The following is a 21,590-nucleotide window of genomic DNA, read 5'->3' as shown; positions in this document are numbered from 1 at the left end:
TCTAAAAATGTTACCCTGTGTTCTGAAAGTATAAACGTTATGAAATATGTCTGGACACTGATGTATTTACTTTAGAAATACAGGTATAGAAGAACAAAAATGTGAGGGTAAGGTAAAACAATTGGCAAAACAAATAATAGAGAAGCCAGGCGATAGATCCGTGGGGCGTATTATATAATGAACATAGGCGAAAAACTACTTTCCCATTAGAATATACTCTAGCTGTACTGGAAGTGGGAAGCTCTTCTGATCTAATGTGAATGAAACCTCTGCACCAGTCATGGTCATCATATCTACTACTATTATCCCCTACTCTACAAGAGCTTGTGTCTTTTTCTCACATTGTTACAAAATAAGATTTGAACATTTCCTCTTTTCTGCTGAGCCAGCCTACAGACACCAAGGACTATAATCTCTCCAGGACCCACACCCGGTAAGATGTCCCCACATGACGAAGGTGGGGCCAATTCCTGCCCTGTGATTGGGAACCCAGAGACTTATAACAGCGGCCATGCTCTCTGACTCTTTTCTGCTGAGCCAGCCTACAGACACCAAGGACTGTAATCTCTTCGGGACCCACACCCGAAAAGCGCGGCCGCTCCGCTTTGCGGCTGTGCTTATCTTGTAACCCCTGAATTCCATTTCTGCACATTGTAAGAAGCAATCTACAGCTTTACGAATGGAGTAATCTTACAGCCCACCTCCATATTTACAGAAATCAAGATGGCTCCTCTGATAATCTAAAAAGTAGGAAACAGCTAGCTCTTGCCAGGTATAGGGTTTGGGGAGGCCCCATACCAGGGCCCTTATCCCTAGCCTGGGGAGTGCTGGGAGGCTTGGCAGGCCCCCAGCCGTCCTTGTCTTTTTCCCCTGACTCCAGGCCCGCCCTGGGTGCCAGCTCAGATGGCCAGAAGTAGATTCAGGTGGACTCTTAGTGGTCCTCAGGCTTTTCCCCTCCCTCCGTACTCCAGGGGGGAGGTGCATGGGGAGGAGGGTGGGTAGACATCTGGCTTCCGGTTTCCTCCTTGATTCTGGAGACCAGCTCTTGCCAGGTATAGGGTTTTTCTCCCCTGGACTTCAGGCCTTCCCTGGGTGCCGGTCTAGGTGGACTCTATAGGGGTCAACAGGCTTTCCCCCTACCTCTCCCTACACTAATAGGAATGTGCTCTGGGAGGAGGGCGGGCAGTTCTAGCACTGGTTTATGTAGGGACAGTCACTGAAAATTTTTTCTCTTTGTTTTCATATTGATAGTATTGTATGCATATATTTTATATATCCATAATATCCATCTTGTATTGTGACCTTGATACTGCCCTACAAAGCTCATTTCTAATATTTTACTGCCTCAGTCCCAACCCTTACTTCCCCCCATCCTCCCATGTAGGTGCAGCTCATGACATGAAGCTCACCACATAGAGTGATAAGTGCAGTTAGAGAAATAACTACACTGAAAACTAGCATAACAATGTGAATGAATGAGGGAAAAAGAAAGCCTGTCTCGAGTACAGATGTGAGTGGGGCGGGGAGGAGGTAGATCTGGGAAATTGGTGGTGGGAATCCTGCACTTGTGAAAGGGGGTGTTCTTTACATGACTGTAATCATACAACTACAATTATATTTGTAATCACGGTGTTTAAATAAAGGTAATTAAAAAAATTTGAACATTTCACAGAAATGTTGTCAAGGACTGGAAGATAGCTCCTAGAACTGGAGTGCATGCTTTGTAATGCACAAGGTCTACATTTGATTTCTGACACTGAAGATTCACCTGAGCACTGCTGGGTGAGACCCCAGAGTATTGAACACTGTCATGTGAGGATCCTTAATAAACGAACAAAAGTAACATGCAGTCCCACCTTCTGTTCAAAGAAGGTTTTCTTCTGTAAGGAGCTTGGGAAGGGCAAAACATTGGTTTTGCAATGAAGAGAAAAATGGCTGTAATCTGTAATTTCTAAAAATGGTTTTAAAATTATATAAAAAGCATTGATTCTGATGCTACTTTGGTAGTATCTCATTTATATGCAAATCTCTTAGATGTGCTTAGAAAAATAGGATACACTGGAAGTCAGAAGATTCAGGGCCAATTCCAGTTATAACATCTTAAGAATATCTTTTCTTGGGGGGAGGGGTCACTCCTGGCTCTATGCTCAGAAATCGCTCCTGGCAGGCTCGGGGGACCATATGGGATGCCGCGATTCAAACCACCAACCATCTGCATGTCAGGCGAATGCCCTACCTCCAACGCTATCTCTCCAGTCCCTTAAGAATGTCTTTTTTCCTGGGGTTGGCGTAGTGGCGCTAGAGGTATTTTTGCCTTGCCAGTGCTAGCCTTGGACCACGGTTCGATCCCCGGCGTCCCCCGGTGTCCCATATGGTCCCCCAAGCCAGGAGCGACTTCTGAGCGCATAGCCAGGAATAACCCCTGAGAATTACTGGGTGTGGCCCAAAAACCAAAAAAAAAAAAAAATGCCTTTTCCCCCAGAAACCCTTTTGTATAAATAGGCCTTCTTCGAGTGAGAAAATAATGGGTAACCAAACTGTAAATATTAGATAGGTTTTTTTTTTTTTTTTGTGGTTTTTGGGTCACACCCGGCAGTGCTCAGGGGTTATTCCTGGCTCCAGGCTCAGAAATTGCTCCTGGCAGGCACGGGGGACCATATGGGGCGCCGGAACCGATGACCTCCTGCATGAAAGGCAAATGCCTTACCTCCATGCTATCCCTCCGGCCCCTTAGATAGGTTTTTAAACTTTCAGATACAAGAGATGTACTACACCAGCTGAATAAAAATTCAGACAGGGGGGCCGGGCGGTGGCGCTAGAGGTAAGGTGCCTGCCTTGCCAGCGCTAGCCTAGGACGGACTGCGGTTCGATCCCCCGGTGTCCCATAGGGTCCCCCAAGCCAGGAGCGACTTCTGAGCGCATAGCCAGGAGTAACCCCTGAGCGTCACCGGGTGTGGCCCAAAAACCAAAAAAAAAAAAAAAAAAAAAAAAAAAATTCAGACAGAGGCCAGAGAGATAGCACAGCAAGTCCAGTGCTGGCCTTTCATGCACGATCATTGGCATTCCCTGTGGTTTCCTGAGCACCACCAAGAATAATTCCTGAGTGGAGAGTGAGAAGTCATCCTTGAACATCTCCAAATGTGGCCCCCCCAAAAAAACCAAAAACAAAAACAGGATCTGATAGGACATTTCTCCATCTATGTAAGTAAGCCAATAAGTACTGGGAAAGGTCATTCACCATTAGCAGAATGAGACTTGGCTCTGTGCAAGGCAAGCATTCTCTCTGCTGTATTATCACTCTATCCTAACTGTCTTGGGGTCATACCTGGAAATGTTTGGCGGCTATGCCTAACTAGGTGGTGCTCAGGGATCATGGTGCCAGGAATGGAACCTGGAGGCCCACATGCAAAACAAATGCACCTAGCACTTTTTTTTTTTTTTGGGGGGGGGGGAGTTTGGGTCACACCTGGCAGCACTCAGGGGTTACTCCTGGCTCTACACTCAGAAATCGCTCCTGGGAGGCTTGGGGGACCATATAGGATGCTGGGATTTGAACCATTGTCCTTCTGCATCTAAGGCAAACGCCTTACCTTTGTGCTATCTCTCCGGCCCCTGCACCTAGCACTTTGAGTCAGGTTCTTTATATCTTGTGGTCATTAGATACTGAACAGACACGAAAAACTTGTCTCTTAGACTAATGATGAAGTACAAAAATGTCATATATATATTTTTTACTTTTTCTTTTTTTTTTTGGTATTGATCAAGAAACAATTCTATTTAATCAAGGGCAACGAAGATTTACACTGAAACTTTCTTCTGAGAGTTTTATGTCTTACTGGCTGCACAGGAGACCAATGGAGGATTCTGGTGCTTCTTAGAATTGTATGGGGCTGGAGCGGAGTGCGCGAGCTAGCCTAGGATGGAGCGCGGTTCGATCCCCCGGCATCCCATATGGTCCCCCAAGCCAGGAGTGATTTCTGAGCTCATAGCCAGGAGTAACCCCTGAGCATTACTGGGTGTGGCCCAAAAACCCAATCAATCAATAAATAAACAAAAACAACTCCATACTCTAAACAATGATCCTATAATTCTAGTGTTATTAAAATTAAAAAAAATTCTTATTAGTAAATAAAAAGGGAAAACCAGAGAATTCCAAGTAGTGAAATGAAGAAATCAAATGTGAAATGAAGAAAATGAAAAGAGGTAAGTAGCTCCCTAGAGTTGACTTAGTGTTGGGAAAGGTCATGACATCACAAAAGGTTTTATGCAGGTCTATCAAGCATTATCCTGGACATTAAGGTAAATATTAATAAAAGTATTGATAAGGGTACATTTCAAGAAATGCCTCTATTTTTCAAAAGTACTGAGAATAAAAGTTAACTGGCAAATAACTTACCTCCTTATGAGGATCTTTATGTGCTTCCAATGTTTTCATGACAGTTAGTTCTGCATAGTTTTTAAATCTTGCTGGTTGGTGTCTTAGGATTTCTCTTAAAACCTTTAATGCCAAAGCCCTTATTGTTGGCTAAGAAGAAAGATTTCAATGTTGTCACTAATTTGGGTAAGCATCTTTTACAATTTTAATTTATATAACTTAAGGATCTTAATCTTAAAAGTGTAGAAAAATAAATTATGTGGTAAGTATATCATTCAGTTTGCACAATTCTAATAGAAAACTTCGTATTACACTTATTCTATTTGGGGAACAAACTTTATTCTGATTACTAAAAAGGAAGTCTTTGTATCATTGATTTAAATGTGCTAATTTATAAGTAATCTGCATGTATTTATATAAATTCTATCAGTGTCCTTTCATTTTTCCCCACTGCAGACTATTTAAAGCTGTTGAGCTACTCAGTTTATAAGAAAAACAATTTTATTTTTAAAATTTCATGCAAAAAGCAGCAGCAGGAGATAACTTGTTGTCCTAATTTTTTTGTTTTGTTTTGTTTATGGGTCACACCTCGTGGTGCTCAGGGGTTACTTTTGGCTCTGTGCTCAGAAATCACTCCTGGCTGGCTCAGGGGACCACATGGTATGCCGGGATTCGAACCATCTGTTTTAGGTTGGCTGTGTGCAAGGCAAACGCCCTCTCGCTGTGCTATCTCTCTGGCTCGTTTTCCTAATTTTAGGCCAGAGAGATAGTGCAGCAAGTAAGGTCCTTGCTTTGCATGAGGCAGACCTAAGCTGGATTCCCAGTACCTCGAGCTCCATCACCACAGTAATTCCTGACAGCAGAGTCAGGAGTAACTCAACCCTGAGCACTGCTGGATGTAAACCCCAAAACTTACTTCCTAATTTTCAATTCTATGTAAGCACGAATAATAGATAATGATTAGCAATAAGAAGATAGGAAAACCAGTTATTATTCATATTTTCTGCCACATACCTCTTTGTCCTCAAGGGTTTCAAGCAATAAAAGTAGTATTGTTTTGAAATGTTCATCCCAAACACTAAAAGATTCCTCCTGTGTCAATTTCATGAGTTCATAGAGGGCGATTTTTCTTTCTTCTACACGTTCATTATGATTAGACAACTCCTTCAGCAACTCTGCCACCAGGTCAGAATGGTCTAAGGAAAGATCTGTCAAAAGGCAAGTTAGTCATTCTATAACACATTCCGTAACGTATTTGTCAACACACGGGCACAGGGAACACACCTTTATAACATCATAACAAACTTAAAAATGAAAAGAACATTGCAATTGTGACATGGAGAACTGGCTTATACAGGACTGATCAAATAAGTAAATCTATTGAAGTCAAATGACAGGGATCACTCCTGGTGGTGCTTAGGAGACCATATTCCCAGATGCCAGGGATTGAACCCGGGTTGGTTATGTGCAAAGCATGGCACCCTGCCCACTGTACCATTGCACCTGTGCTTTTTAACATTTTATTTTATTTGTTTTTGTTTTAGGGCCATATCTGGTGATGCCTGGGGATTATTCCTGGTTCTGCAGTTAGGCATCACTCCTGACAGCACTCAGGAGACATATGGGATGGTGAGGATTTAATCCACGTCAGTAGTTTTGCAAGGCAAGTACTCTTTCCATGGACTATTTATATAACCTCTTCAATACAATTCTTTTGGTTTTTTTATTTTTGATTTTTGGGCCACACTCGGCAGTGCTCAGGGGTTACTCCTGGTTCTGCACTCAGAAATCCTCCTGGCAGGCTTGGGGGGACCATATGGAATGCTGGGAATTGAACTCGGTCCATTCTGGATTGGCCATGTGCAAGACAAATACCCAATGCTGTGCTATCTCACTGGGTCCTCTTCAATAAAACTTTAAAGTTTGTTATGACTTCATACTTAAAAACACATTAATATGGGGCCAGAGCAGTGGCGCAGAGGTAGGGCGTTTGCCTTGCAAGTGGCTGACCTAGGACAGACTGCACTTCGATCCCCCGGAGTCCCATATGGTCTCTCAAAGCCAGGGGCGATTTCTGAGCGCATAGCCAGGAGTAACCCCTGAGCTGAGTCACCGGGTGTGGCCCAAAAAACAAAAACCAAATCAACCCCCCCCCAAACAAAACCAACATTAATAAAAAAAGTATACATTCTGAGACTGAAAAAACAGTACAGTGGTTAGGATGCTTGAATTGCACAAGTTCAATCCTGGCATCACATATGATCCCCAGGGCACTGCCAAGATTAACTTCTAAGTGCAGAGCCAGGAGTAAATAAACTCTGAGCTCACAAGTGTGGTTCAAAACACAAATTAAAGAATGGTATAACTTCAAAGAGCAGAATGAACAATAGGTAGAGATAAATCAAACTTATAAGTTATCACTGGTTTCAGCGTTTCTGGAATGTCATTAAGGTTTTCTAGATTTTAAGCATGAACTCCAGAGGAATGTTCTATTTCTCAGTTTGTAGAAGCCAAGTTTGTAGCCTAGGTAGAAGCTCTTGGGATGATGGAACAAAAAATTCTCACTCTGAATAGCTTTACTCTTAGGGAGTTACAATAAGGGGATATATACGTTTGCTCTGTTGATGACCAGTCCCCCAAAACACAGGTAGTGACAGTATTACCAAAACGTACCATCAGGAAACTGGTCGGCGTCATCATCAAACATGGCTTCTTTGAGGGCAGACTTATTGAAGGGGCTGACGCTATCCGAATAGTTGTATGGATTATAGTCTCGAGAGCGTGGAGAGGAGTGAGCAGACACTGAGTGGAGCAGTGAAGCTTTATTATCAAGACCCGTTTGAATGGAGTCAGTAGCATCACCTCCGGCTCTTGGATCAGACATCCCAGGACCGCCACACATCTAGTAATGGGAGAAAAAAGGTGGAGAAATGAATTCAGATAAATAGATCCTCAAACGTTGAGAAAGATGTTTCCCTACTGACTAAAGTGCTATTTAAGAAGTAACAATAGGGCCTGGAGTGATAACACAGTGGGTAGGGCAAAGTTTGCCTTGTATACAGCTGACCCGGGTTCAATCCCTGGCATCCTATATGGTCCTCTGAGCACTGCCAGGAATGACCCGAGTGCAGAGCCAGGAGTAACCCCTGAGCAACATAGTCTCGAGAGCATGGAGAGGAGTGAGCAGACACTGAACGAAGTGGTGAAGTTTATATATAATATACATTCATCTATAGTAACATTATATAATAATATATAAGCTTATATATATATATATTTTGTTTGTTTGTTTTTGGGCCACACCCGTTGACGCTCAGAGGCTACTGGCTATACGCTCAGAAATCGAGTCTGGCTTGGGGGACCACATGGGACGCCGGGGGATCGAACCCTGGTCCATCCTAGGCTAGTGCTTGTAAGGCAGACGCCTTACCTCTAGCGCCACTTCTCCGGCCCAAGCTTATATATGTATATTAAGCCCCTGGCTAGATGTTCAGCAAATACTCTTCATGTGTCTACTGTGTACTATCATGTACCAGGCATTGTTGGAGGCGTTGGGATTTATTAGCGAATGAGAGCAAGAACTTCACTTCATAGAGTTCAACATTCTAATGGAAAACAGAAACAGTAAACAGAGATAAAAAAAATGAGTAATGGGATCATGACTTCTGAGGAAGGAACATAGGGTTAGTGGGAGGAAAAATGTTTCAAACAGATGGAATAGAAGAGCTAAGACAGAAAGGCCGAGGCAAGAGCAGGCCTAGTTTTGCTTAAGGGAGAGCCAAGAGGCCTGTGTGGTAGGAGCAGAATGAACAAAGAGGACAACAGTCTGAACTGAGTCCTGAGAGAAATGTGGGGAAAAGTCTATTATGTAGACTGTTTCCTTAACTCTAAATAGGTACTTTATTGTTTCGGGTTTAGGCCATACACAGCAGTACTCATGGGTTACTCCAGATTCTGTACTCAGGGATTACTCCTAGACAGTTCAGAGGACCATATGGGGTGCCAGGGATCAAACTCAGGCCAGCTACATGTAAGGCAAGCACCTTGCCGGTATATTGTACTATAGCTCCAACTCCATGATCTGTTGCTTTGTAAATACAGGGAAACTGGAGTCTGTAGAAAATGGTCAGTTGGCTTGTTTTGAGAAGTCTTAGAGAAAGTGCTAACTATTCTTTTAATATATGATAAGAGTAATAAAATGAGTATTATATATAAACACACACATACATATGTATATATATATATATACACATATGTATATATATATTCTATTGGAATGCTTGCAAATTGGCTAAGTGTTATTAATCCTAGCATTAGAAATCAGTATCACATGTTATTCTTTTTGAAACTGAAATAATTCAGGGTTTGAAATACAGTCTTATAAATTAACAGGTGCATATTCTATTTTCTATTTTCCATGCATAAAAGACAAGTACTTGCCTTAACCACTGTACTATTGTTCCAGCCCCCCAAATACCAAGATATTTTAGATCACATTCAGCAGTACTCAGGGGACATACCTGTTAGTATCTGAGCAACCTTAAGGTTGGAATCTTAAGGATGAAACAGGATGGTAAAGACCTCAGGTGAGACTGGTGAGGGAAAGGGGATACTTTCTGTCGACTTGCTTGAAGGTAGATTTTTGGGGTGGTGGTACTATATTTTTTTGAAAAAATAGTGGCATGCCAGGTAAGTTGGCAAGTTACACCTGATCTGTAAGCAAACTGAGAACAGTGATTCTGTCCTGTAAATCTAAGAAACAGGGCTGTACCTGGTACATGGCAGACACTCAATAAATACTTGGGAGAGCGAGTGAACCCTAGACATTCCATTTGAAACAAATGGTACAGTGGAAAAGGGCTAGTTTTTTTTTATATTATTATTATTTTTATTTTGTGCCTACCTGATGATACTCAGGGGTTACTCCTGGCTCTGCACTCAGGAATTACTCATGGCAGGCTTGGAGAACCATATGGGATACCAGGGATTGAACCATGCAAGGCCCTCTGCTGTGCCATTTGCTCAAGCCCAGTTTGATCCCTGGCTTCCCTTCTTCTTTCCCTTCCTCCCTTCCTCCCTTCCTCCCTTCCTCCCTTCCTCCCTCCCTCCCTCCCTCCCTCCCTCCCTTCCTCCCTTCCTCCCTTCCTCCCTCCCTTCCTTCCTTCCTTCCTTCCTTCCTTCCTTCCTTCCTTCCTTCCTTCCTTCCTTCCTTCCTTCCTTCCTTCCTTCCTCCCTCCCTCCCTCCCTCCCTCCCTCCCTCCCTTCCTTCCTGCTTTTTTTTTTGTTTGTTTGTTTCCCTTTGTTTTTTTGGCTGTACCCATGGACACTCAAGATTGCTCCTGGCTTTGTGCTCAGAAATCACTCCTGTAGGCTGGAGTGGTGGCTGAATCGGTAGGGCATCTGCCCTGCATGTGCTAACCTAGGACAGATCGTGATTCGATCCCCCAAGCCAGGAGTGATTTCTGAGCGCATAGCCAGGAGCAATCTGAGGGTCACTGGGTGTGGCCCCAAAACAAAAAACAGCAACAACAACAACAACAAAGAAATCTGAGGCCAGAGAGATAGCAATGAGGTAGGGCATTTGCCTTGCATGCAGAAGGATGGTGGTTCAAATCCTGGCATCCCATATGGCTCCCTGAGCCCGTCAGGTGTGGTTTCTGAGCATAGAACCAGGAGTAACCCCTGAGCAAAGCCGGGTGTGATCCAAAAACCAAAAAAAAAAAAAAAAAAAAAAAAAAAAAGAAATCACTTTTGGCAGGTTCAGGGGACCATATGGGATGCCGGGGATTGAACTTAGGTCAGCTGTCTTGGGTGATACTCCCTAGAATGTCAAAAGGACAGAAAGGGGTCTATCCTTTTAAGTGGAGAGAAATTTGCCAAAAAGAGAGAGACCCCTGGTAGTTAATTCAAGCCATTGCCTAAGAGGATAAGAACCCACAGCTGGAGTGTGGCAGGGTTTGTTGGTTAGTTGGTTGACTGGTTCTTGTGGTAGTGGCTGTTTCTTTCGGCGTTTTTCTTCTGACTGTTTCTCTGGGCGCTGGCTGGATTTCCCCAAATGGCTTTGCTGGAAGGCCTGTTGTTATGACTAGCATTTTCAGCTAGAAAGACCCTGTCCTTCCTCTCCTGCCTGATTCTCTATTAAACCGGTCCTGAGAAAAACCCCAGTCTCGCCAGTGTCATTCCAATTCGGCCTAAGGCAGAAGGCTGTTTCTTTACAAGTGGCGCCTGAATTATGTCTGTGATGTTATTTTGGCTACTTCAGATAGTGATCCTGTGGATCTAGTGATGATCCCTTCATGTATCAAGGCCCTCGTTCCACTACAGTTTAAATATCTATTCACTTCATGATTATTTAGCAACAGTGTACTGTTCAATATAAAGGGAATGTTAATTTATGTGCTGATGGGGATGATTATGCTGGAATTAATATTGAGAAATAACAACAAAATGATTCTTGACTTGCTTAAAAACATGACCCCTTTAGCCTCTCTCAAGCCCACCCTTCTGAAACGAGACGACAACTAACCTGACAAAAGTCACTTGCTCAGCCTGCCTTGTGCCAATGGCTAGAACAAGGATACCTCCTCCTGTACGCCTAATAACGGTGATTTCCACAGAGCCAGTACCGACACAAGGGAGAGGAGTTTATCCAGTTAAAACCAAGACCAGAAAACATTGCTGGCACAACTAGAGGCAACCTGGAAAGGCCTGCATCACCCACGGGTGATTTGAATTCTAGCATTTGGATGATGAAGTCAATCAGTGTAGATTTGAACTCAAGAGTCTGAGAATACTCTCCCAAATAGAGTGAGATCAGAACCTACCAGATCTGGGCTAGTGAACTGCCTTCATATCAAGGGCTAAAAATTAAACATTGGGCAACTTTTAAGAAAGCTTGTGCTGTCCACTTATGGGCCCACTTCTCCATACTGTACTGAATATCTGTCAGGATGAAGAAGGGATGCACTTTGGACCCCACAAGATTTCTAGACTGTGCCCAAAGTATACCTGAGCCCTTCACAGTATTTACAATGGAGAAATGTGGTAGAGCGATGAGGCCAAGGCCAAATCACACAATCTAGACAGAACTGGTAAGAGATTGTCTGGGATCTGAATTACTCTGAACTTGTTGCTCCTCTACAGGTGACGTAAATATTGGTGTTGCTAATTTATCAGCTGATTCATTTCTAAAGCTATGGCTTTAGGACCAGGGAAACTAGAATGAGATCTTAAAAGGGTGATGAAACAGGCTCATATTTTTTTTTTGTGGTTTGTTTTTGGGTCATACCCGGCAGTGCTCAGGGGTTATTCCTGGCTCCAGGCTCAGAAATTGCTCCTGGCAGGCACGGGGGACCATATGGGATGCTGGGATTCGAACCGATGATCTCCTGCATGAAAGGCAAATGCCTTACCTCCATGCCGGCCCCAGATTTTTTTTGTAATATGGCTTGGAGTTGTTGAGGTAAATCTTGAACCATGGTTGTGAGTGTTTATGTGGCAATACCCGGGAAAACCTGCTATGTGGGAGAGCAGAGAGATATCAAGATGTCAAGTTCCATCTGTTGTGCAGAATGGTAATCATTATGCAGAATGATGTGGTCAAGGACAGGCCAACAATTCCACCTTTCCCAAAGGTGATCCATTGAATGAAAAGCCAGAGTGCTTGGAACAAGAGTGGTGTGAATGAAGAAATTATAAAGGTGGGGCCGGAGAGATAGCATGGAAGTAAGGTGTTTGCCTTTCATGTAGAAGGTCATTGATTCAAATCCCGGTATCCCATATGGTCCCTGTCCCTGCCAGGAGCGATTTCTGAGCGTGGAGAAAGAAGGAACCCCTGAGCACTGCCGGGTGTGATCCAAAAACCAAAATCACCCCCCTGCAAAAAAAGAAATTATAAAGGGAGTCCTAATAAAGTTCCAATTTTTCCCCACTGGATGGTGTGAGGAAAGTTTTCTGGAAAAGTCAGCCAAAGCTCTTTGAATGCCTTCATGAGAGGCAATAACGAGTCAATTTCCTTATTTGGAATGGAGAGCACAATGATGAGGGTCTTACCCCGGGAAAGCTTGTGTTGGCAGTCTCCCCTTAATCATTAAAGCAGCTATCAATTCCAAGGATGGCACAATAGGGACAAGTTATTTATCATATTCTGTATATGAGACAGATCTTTCTGTGTTGGTCTCTCTCACTCTAACTTCACTTAACAAAATAATCTTTTTTTTTTTTTGGTTTTTGGGCCACACCCAGTGATGCTCAGGGGTTATTCCTGGCTATGTGCTCAGAAATCACTCCTGGCTTGGGCGATCATATGGGACGCCGGGGTATTGAACTGTGGTCTATCCTAGGCTAGCATGGGCAAGGCAGACATCTAACCACTTGCGCCACTGAACCGGCCCCAACTTAGCAAAATATTCTCCAGGTCCCTCCATATATCAGCAAATTGCTGGACTCTTTCTTTTCTTGTGGCTGAGTAGTATTCTATTAGGTCACACCCTGCCTTTATCCAAAACAAAAGCATTCCCCCAACTTCCTCTTTCCTTTTCATTTATTCCCTCTCCCTGCTTGGTTGAATTTGTATTGGGAGAATAAAGAGAAGTTTTTCAATTCTGCTTGGGTTGTGCAGAGACCCCATGAGGCAAGAAGCCAACCAGCCTCCATTATTCTCTCCTGAGTGGCCTCATTTATTAATTCTTTGCAGCTACCTGCTTTAAACACATTAAACCTAGAGTTGGAAAAAAGGTACACAGGGATTTATTTTACAACTGGTGCCTGAACAGCAACCCAGGGACCCAAGAAGATCCTAATGATGGTGACTGATTTGACCCTTTGGTGCATTATCACCGTGACAGCCTTCTCGACTGGACTGAAAGTGCTGTGCCTTTCACCAGAACATCAGTGCACATGGCCCCATTCTGAACAGCTTCATGTTGCTCTGTTCTGGTCGCTCAGCTGCCCCACCACCAGCATCCCATATCAGGTGCCTCCGCCTTTCTTCTACCAAGAGTGCTTTGTTTAAGGACCTCAACCCTGAACCCGCAGCAGCTTTTTTTTTGGTTTTGGGGCCACACCCAGCGGTGCTCAGGGGTTACTCCTGGCTGTCTGCTCAGAAATAGCTCCTGGCAGGCATGGGGGACCATATGGGACACCGGGATTCGAACCAACCACCTTTGGTCCTGGATCGGCTGCTTGCAAGGCAAACGCCGCTGTACTCTCTCTCCGGGCCCCAGCAGCAGCTTTTCAAGGTCACTGAAGGCGTAGAAGCCAAAGAGAAAGCCCTATTGCAGAGAAACCAACAGCAGGGAGATGAACCCCCCTCCCCCAGACTCCAGCCCAGGTAACGAAGGCCTTTCTGTTCCAGGCAATCTCAGCAGCTTACTACAGAAAGAAGAGATGGAGAATCCATGTCCAGCTGAAGCCCAACTGAGGAGAAGCTGCTTTCAGAATCTCCTGCAACTTTCTTCTAGTTTAATTTATTGAACCTATTTGCATCATTCACTGTATTACTGGTTAAACTGTACATTCTACTTTTTCAAATCTTAATAGCTACTCTTTTGTTCTAAGCACTACTACAAACAGATAGTTATGTATCCCATTCTAGTGGTTTAATGTTAGTTTGCACAGTACTAGGGAAATGTATATTGCTAGGTATTTTCGTTTTTCTGTCACGCCCGGTGATGCTCAGGAGTTACTCCTGGCTCTGCGCTCAAAAATCGCTCCTGGCAGGCTCAGACCATATGGGTTGCTGGGATTCGAACCGATGCCTGTCCTGGGTCAGCTGCATGTAAGGCAAATGCCCTACTGCTGTGGCCCCAATATTATCTCTCTGGCCCCAATATTGTTAGATTTTTACATGGAGCCTAGTTATCCGAGTGAATGTTTCCCAATTGCCATGATTCTTGATTTTATATAATATTTAGCAACTTGTTCTCAAATTATGTCTGCAAAAATGTTCCAATATATTTTTTTTCTTTTTTGGTTTTTGGGTTACACCCAGTGGTAGTTACTCCTGGCTCTGCACTCAAAAATTGCTCCTAGCGGGCCCGGAGAGATAGCACAGCGGCGTTTGCCTTGCAAGAAGCAGAGCCAGGACCTAAGGTGGTTGGTTCGAATCCCGGCGTCCCATATGATCCCCCGTGCCTGCCAGGAGCTGTTTCTGAGCAGACAGCCAGGGGTAACCTCTGAGCATCGCCGGGTGTGGCCCAAAAACTAAAAACCAAAAAAAAAAAAAAAAAAAAAAAAATTGCTCCTAGCAGGCTCGGAGGACAATTTGAGTAGCCGGGATTGGAACCGGGGTCCATCCTGTGTTGGCTGCGTGCAAGGCAAATGACATTACTGCTGTGCTATCGCGCCTGCCCAAATGTTCTTTTTCCACATAAGTCTACGAGAAAGAAACCTGGATACGATACTCTTAGTACAGTGCTCATTATAAGAATGTTTTAGCAAACTTCTTTTTCATTTTTTGGGGGGGGGGAGGGTCACACCCGGCAGCGCTCAGTGTTACTCCTGGCTCCATGCTCAGAAATTGCTCCTGGCAATAAGGGGAACATATGAAATGCCAGGATTCAAACCAATGACCTTCTGCATGCAAGGCAAATGCCTTACCTCCATGCTATCTCTCGAACCCCACAAGCTTATTTTCAAATTAGACATCTGTAGAAATGTTCTTTTTTTTTTTTTTTGGTTTTTAGGTCTCACCCGGCTGTGCTCAGGGGTTACTCCTGGCTCCATGCTCAGAAATTGCTCCTGGCAAGCACGGGGGACCATATGGGACGCCGGGATTCGAACCGATGACCTTCTGCATGAAAGGCAAATGCCTTACCTCCATGCTATCTCTCCAGCCCCAGAAATGTTCTTTTTAAAGATCTTTTTGCATATTCTTTTATGCTGTTGTTTTTGGCTCACACCCTGCAGCGCTCAGGGGTTACTTCTGGGTCTATGCTCAGAAGGCGCTCCTGGCAGGCTCCCATATGGGATGACAGGATTCGAACCGCCGTCCTTCTGCATGCAAGGCAAATGCCCTACCTCAATGATATCTCTCTGGCCCCTTTTTGCATATTCTTAGCCCATTCACAAACAATTACTATAGTTTCACAGTAAAAAATTATTTTTGTTTTTAGGCCACACCTGGTGACACTCAGAGATTACTCCTGTCTCTGCACTTAGAAATCGCTCCTGGTAGGCTTGGGGGGCCATATGGGATGCCAGGAATCAAACCCAGGTCGGTCCTTGGTCAGTCACATGCAAGGCAAATGCCCTACCGCTGTGCTATTACTCCAGCCACAGTTAAAAAAATTGTTTTTGTTTTTGGGTCACAACCAGCAGCGCTCAGGGGTTCCTCCTGGCTCTATGCTCAGAAGTTGTTCCTGGCAGGCTCAGGGGACCATATGGGATGCCGGGATTTGAACCACTGTCCTTCTGCATGCAAGGCAAATGCCCTACCTCCATGCTATCTCTCTGGCCCAGTAAATTTTTTTTAATAATTTTTTTTTTTGTTTTGTTTTGCTTTTTGGGCCATACCTGGCAGTGCTTAGGTTATTCCTGACTTTGTGCTCAGAAATCACTCCTAGTCTACCAGGAGGAGGTTGGGCGGGCCCCTGCCATGCCGGAGGCCTGCTTGACCAGGCCTAGTGGGGGTGCGGGACTTGGGTAACCCCAGCACCCCTCTACCGCCTTGCTCCAGATCTCCAGGGCTTTCCCGGGCCACATGCCTGGGCAAGCTGGTGAGTTGGGTCCCTTGGTGGAGCTTGAAGGTACCCTAGGCCTTTCCCCACTATCCATTCAGCTCCTTAGGGAGGGTCTGGGTGGGGCTCTGAACTTCAGGTCTCCCAGCTTCTTGAGGGATCTCTCCTTTCTTGGAGCCGGGAGTCTAGCAGGAGGAGGTTGGGCGGGCCCCTGCCATGCCGGAGGCCTGCTTGACCAGGCCTAGTGGGGGTGCGGGACTTGGGTAACCCCAGCACCCCTCTACCGCCTTGCTCCAGATCTCCAGGGCTTTCCCGGGCCACATGCCTGGGCAAGCCGGTGAGTTGGGTCCCTTGGTGGAGCTTGAAGGTACCCTAGGCCTTCCCCCATTATCATATTCTTGAAGTCACTGGTAATCTCTCTCCAGTCTATATTTTCAGAATTGCGCGGGGGCTATTGCCCCCGCGCGCACATGAAACATTAATAGTACTCATACAAGAAACATTAATAGTACTCACTATCATTGAATTATATTTTTACGTATGCAGAATGTCTATTTTGTACTCTGCCCTTTTGCATACCCCTTCATAAGTTCATATTTCTCTTTAACTTCTTTAATCATCTTTTATCATCATTACTCCCCATTTACCCTTTCTAACTTAAGTACTGTAGAGTCCTAAGACACAGACCAAAGTGGGGTCCTGTAGTTAACACCCACCCAACTATTTTAAAAGGCATAAAAGAGACACATATGTTTTCAACATTGTATGGGTGTTTTCTTTGATGTCTATAAACTTTTGCTGAATATTTTCTTATACAGTGACGATCCCCCCCCCATGTTTTTTATCTTCTCTTTATGAACTGCTCAATATGGAATTTGGTGTGAAAGAATCCCTCAGTTTAGTACTTATGTTTGAACCAGGTCTATGGGTCTTGTTGTAAATATTCTTATGCCCCCATATATCTGATAGCACCACGTGGCTTTATTTCTTGTTTGCTTAGGCACACTAAAATGGGAAAATACTATATATACCAATAGGTTCTTATCTGATAGAGATGGGAACAGACAAATCTTGTAGTGCAATGAGACCTTACACCCTGAACATTGACATAAAGACCAGGCACAGGCCTCAGAAGAATGGGCATTCTCCATTCACCCCTTGATCTACAGAAGATATTTACAAAACATACAAGGTTGTATATAACATTACCTGGTGGCATTCCTGTACCAGGGAAGACCCTACAGCTGCTCTGACATCTATCTACTCAAAAGAAACACACCTTAACACTGAGAAGACAACAAGAACAATGACCTGCTTACTGGACAGGGCTTGCTGTATTGCCCCTTAATTGTGAGGTTTGTCTATAACATCACCTGGAAGTAATCCTCTACCACGGTAGACCCTACCACTGCTCAGACATCGTCCTGCTCAAAAGAGACTTCCCTTAACACTGAGAAGACTTAACAACAACCTGCTTACAGGAAAGGCCCTCCTGCATTGCCCTTTCATGGTGAGGTGAAACGAGAAGGTACTCCACATCATGACTTCAATGTAGGACATGCAGATTCCAGAATCTTCAATACAGAAACACGATACCAACAACAGAGACTGTGAAAAGTGTGTTGGCACTATGATCGGACGATAACTTGCCTGAGGCCTAGAGCTGGTCTTATGCCAGGAAACTTCAGGGGTAGGATCTCTTTGTATTTAGGCCAAGGTTATTCCTTTCCATGCCTCTCATATTTTGGTGGGTCTATGCAAACAATAATTGCCACTAACAATGTTTTTACTGTGCTCCTTTGACGCTAATCCTTAAAACACACCCACTTAAAATTTGAGGTTAACTTAAGCTAATATTCATGTACATGGAAATGTAAAAAATACTATGCCTCTAATGTTAAAGGAGTTACGTAAGTTTGATGGCTTTAGATTGCCTTGTGTGCTGTTAAGAAATATTATAATGTGTTACAATCTGGGGACTCGGACAAAATAATCGCACATGGATTCTGTTTTATTTTATCTTAACGTTCTTTGGCTGAAAGTTCAAAATTAAGATATCAGCATGGGGACTTCTTCTGAGAATTATGTTATGGGTGATTGTCATTCCACTGTAACTCTACCTTGTCCTCTTTTTCTGCAACTTTTGTTCTCATAATTCAAAAAAAAAAAATTAAAAAAAAATAAAAAAAAAAAAAAGAAATCACTCCTGACTCAAACCCAGGTCCGTCCTGGATCAGCAGTGTGAAAAGCAAATGCCCTACCAATGTGCTACTGCTCCAGCACCTTTAATTATAATTTTTTACTTAAGCAACATGGTTACAAGCACGTTTGTAAATGGGTTTCAGTCATAAAATGAACATTCCCATTCATCAGTGAAACTTTCCTGCCACCAACGTCCCATTTCCCTCTGCCCCATCAACAGCCTGTCTTCAAGATAGGCATTATATTTCTCTTTATATCACTGTCATGGTAGTTGTTGTTTCTAGGTCCATGCATAGGCAAATTTCTTGTCTCTTTTTTTTGGGGGGGCCCACAGCCGTTTGACACTTAGGGGTTACTGCTGGATACATGCTCAGAAATCACCCCTGGCTTGGGGGAACCATATGGGACACTGGGGGATCGAACCGCAGTCCGTCCTAGGCTAGCACTTGCAAGGCAGTCGCCTTACCTCTAGTGCCACCTCTCCAGCCCCGGCAAATGACTTCATTTTTCTCTAAAAGCTGCATAGTATTCCATTGTGTAGATGTACCACAGTTTCTTTAGCCACTCATCCGTTGTCAGACACCTGGGTTGTTTCTAGATACTGGCTATTGTAAATAGTACAGCTATGAACGTATGAGTGCAAAGGGCATTATTTTATTGTGTTCTTGTGGTCCTAGGGTATAATCCTAGTACATATGTAGTATTAGGGTATGTCCCTAGTAGTGGTATTGCTGCTCATATGGGAGCTTTAATGTCCACTTTTTAAAAGAAATATCCATATTGTTTTCCAGAAAGGCTAGACTAGACAGCAGTGAATCAGAGGTTCCTTTCTCCCCACATCCATGCCAGCAGTGGTTATTCTTGTTCTTTGTGATGTGTGCCAGTTTCAGTAGTACCTCAATATTGGTTTGATTTACATCTCCCTGATTATTAGTGATGTGGAACATTTTTTCATATGCCTTTTGGCCATCTGTATTCCTTCTTTGAGGAAATGTCTATTCACCTCTCTCCATTTCTGATGGAGGCAGATTTTCTTTTATAGATAATTTCTGTCAGCAGCACCTAGTACATCTTAGATATTAGCACCTTATCTGAGGGTTATTGGGTAATAGTTTCTCCCATTCCATGGGTGACCTTTGTGTCCTAGGTTCTGCACAGGGACTTCTCAGTTTGATGTAACCCCATTTGTTTATAACTGCTTCCATTTGTTTCGACACTGGTGTTTCCTCCTTGAAGATGTCTTTAGTCTCAATGTCATGGAGTGTTTTTCCTAAGTTTTCTTCTATATACCTTATAGTTTCAGGTCAGATATAAGGTTTTTAATCCATTTGGATTTGATCTTTGTGTATGGTGATAGACAGAGGCCTGAGTTCATTTTTTGCATGTGCTGACCAGTTGTCCTAGCACCACTTGTTGAAGAGGCTTTCCTTGCTCCATTTAGCCTTTCTTGCCCCTTTGTCAAAGATTAATTGATTGTATGTCTGGAGGTCATTCATTCTCTGGAATACTCAATTCTATTCCATTGATCCCAGAGTCTTTATTCCAGTACCATGCTGTTTTAATGATTATTGCTTTGTGGTACAATTTAAAATTGGGGAAAGTGATGCCTTTCATCTTTTTTCCCTAAGGGTTGCTTTAGATATTCTTAGATGTTTATTATTCCAAATGAATTTCAGGAGTGGCTGATCCACTTCTTTGAAGAATGTCATGGGTATCCTTAAGGAAATTGCATTTAATCTGTATAATGCTTTTGGGGAGTATTGCCATTTCAATGATGTTAATTCTCCCAATCCATGAACAGGGTTTATATCTCCATTTCCTTGTGTCTTTTTTTTTTAATTTCTTGAAAGCAATATTTTATAGTTTTCTTTGTATAGGTCCTTCACTTCTTTAGCTAAGTTGATGCCAAGGTATTTGAATTCTGTGGTGCTACTGTGAATGGTATTGCTTTATTAATGTCTATTTCTTCTTTATCATTGTTAACTTTGTAGCCTGCTACTTTGCAAGATGAATCTATTGTTTTTAGGAGCTTTTTGGTCATCTTTAAAGATTTTCTTTCTTTTCTTTTTGGGTCACACCTGGTGACACTCAGGAGTTACTCCTGGCTATGCCCCCAGAAATTGCGCCTGGAGAGATAGCATAGAGGTAGTATGTTTGTCTTGCATGCAGAAGAATGGTGGTTAGAATCCCAGCATCCCATATGGTCCCCTGAGCCTGCCAAGAGCGATTTCTGAGCGCAGAGCCAGGAGTAACCCCTGAGCACTGCCGGGTGTGGCAAGGCAAACTCTCTACTACTGCATTATTGCTCTGGCTCCAGGTTTTTGTTTGTTTGTTTTGTTCTTTAGGATTTTCTAAGTATAGTTTCATGTCATCTGCAAATAGTGAGAGCTTGACTTCTTCCTTTCCTATCTGTATGCAGATATTTCTTCCTAACTGGTATGGCAAGTACTTCCGGTACTATGTTAAATAGGAGTGGTGAGATGGGCAGCCCTGCCTTGTGCCAGTTCTTAGGGAAAAGGGCAATTTTCTTCCCATAGAATATATTTGCCATATTTGTGGTAAATGGTCTTGACTATATCGAGAAAAGTTCCTTCCATTCTCATCTTGTTGAAGTTTTTACATGAATGGGTGCTGGACCTTAGATGCTTTCTCTGCATCTATTGATATAATCATGCCGCTTTATTTTTCCTTTTATTGATGTGATGTAGTACACTGACTGTATTGCGTTGAACCATTCTTGCATCTCTGAAATGAATCCCACTTGTTCATGGTGTATGATGTTTTTATGAGGTATTGGATTCTATTTGCTAGGATTTTGTTGAGGACCTTTGCATCTGTGTTTATCAGGAATCTTGGTCTATAGTTCTCTTTTTTGTGGCATCTGTTTGTGGTATCAGGGTGATGTAAGCTTCATAAAAACTATTTGGAAGTATTTCTGCTTCTTCAAATGTGTGCTTTGCAAAGCTATACATTTTCTTCTTAGTATCGCTTTAATTGTGTCTCACAGATTCCGATAATTTGTCTCCCTTCTCATTTGTTTCCAGGAACCTTTTTTTGGGGGCGGGGGGGGGGGCGGGCTCACACTCCGCAGCACTCAGGGGTTACTTCTGGCTCTACGCTCAGAAATCACTCCTGGCAGGCTCGGGGGACCATTTGGGATGCGGGGATTTGAACCACCGTCCTTCTACATGCAAGGCAAACCCTCAACCTCCATGCTATCTCTCTGGCACCTCCAGAAACCTTTTGATTTGTCTTTGATTTCATCTGACTCACTGGTTGTTCAGTAGTTGTTTAATTTTAATCAAGGTGTTAACTTTTTCCTCTGTGTCTGTTAT

At 43.5% G+C, this 21,590-nt stretch overlaps 1 protein-coding gene across 13 annotated transcripts in view; it reads right to left on the bottom strand.

Moving 5' to 3' along the window:
* The window catches only part of CLASP2 (cytoplasmic linker associated protein 2), a 178,589-nt gene that overhangs the window by 9,202 nt on the left and 147,797 nt on the right, over positions 1–21,590 (bottom strand). For all 13 annotated transcript variants that reach the window (XM_049766378.1, XM_049766379.1, XM_049766380.1 and 10 more), the window contains 3 exons: positions 7,049–7,277; positions 5,390–5,583; positions 4,397–4,525 (listed from right to left, as the gene is read on the bottom strand). In XM_049766378.1, coding sequence (XP_049622335.1) covers positions 4,397–4,525; positions 5,390–5,583; positions 7,049–7,277 — 552 coding nt within the window. The remainder of the gene's footprint in view (positions 1–4,396; positions 4,526–5,389; positions 5,584–7,048; positions 7,278–21,590) is intronic.

The sequence above is a fragment of the Suncus etruscus genome, chromosome 20, assembly GCF_024139225.1.
Source record: "Suncus etruscus isolate mSunEtr1 chromosome 20, mSunEtr1.pri.cur, whole genome shotgun sequence".
Classification (NCBI taxonomy): domain Eukaryota; kingdom Metazoa; phylum Chordata; class Mammalia; order Eulipotyphla; family Soricidae; genus Suncus; species Suncus etruscus.
The sequence above is the reverse complement of the archived record's forward strand: the minus strand, read 5'-3'. Positions and strand labels throughout refer to the sequence as shown.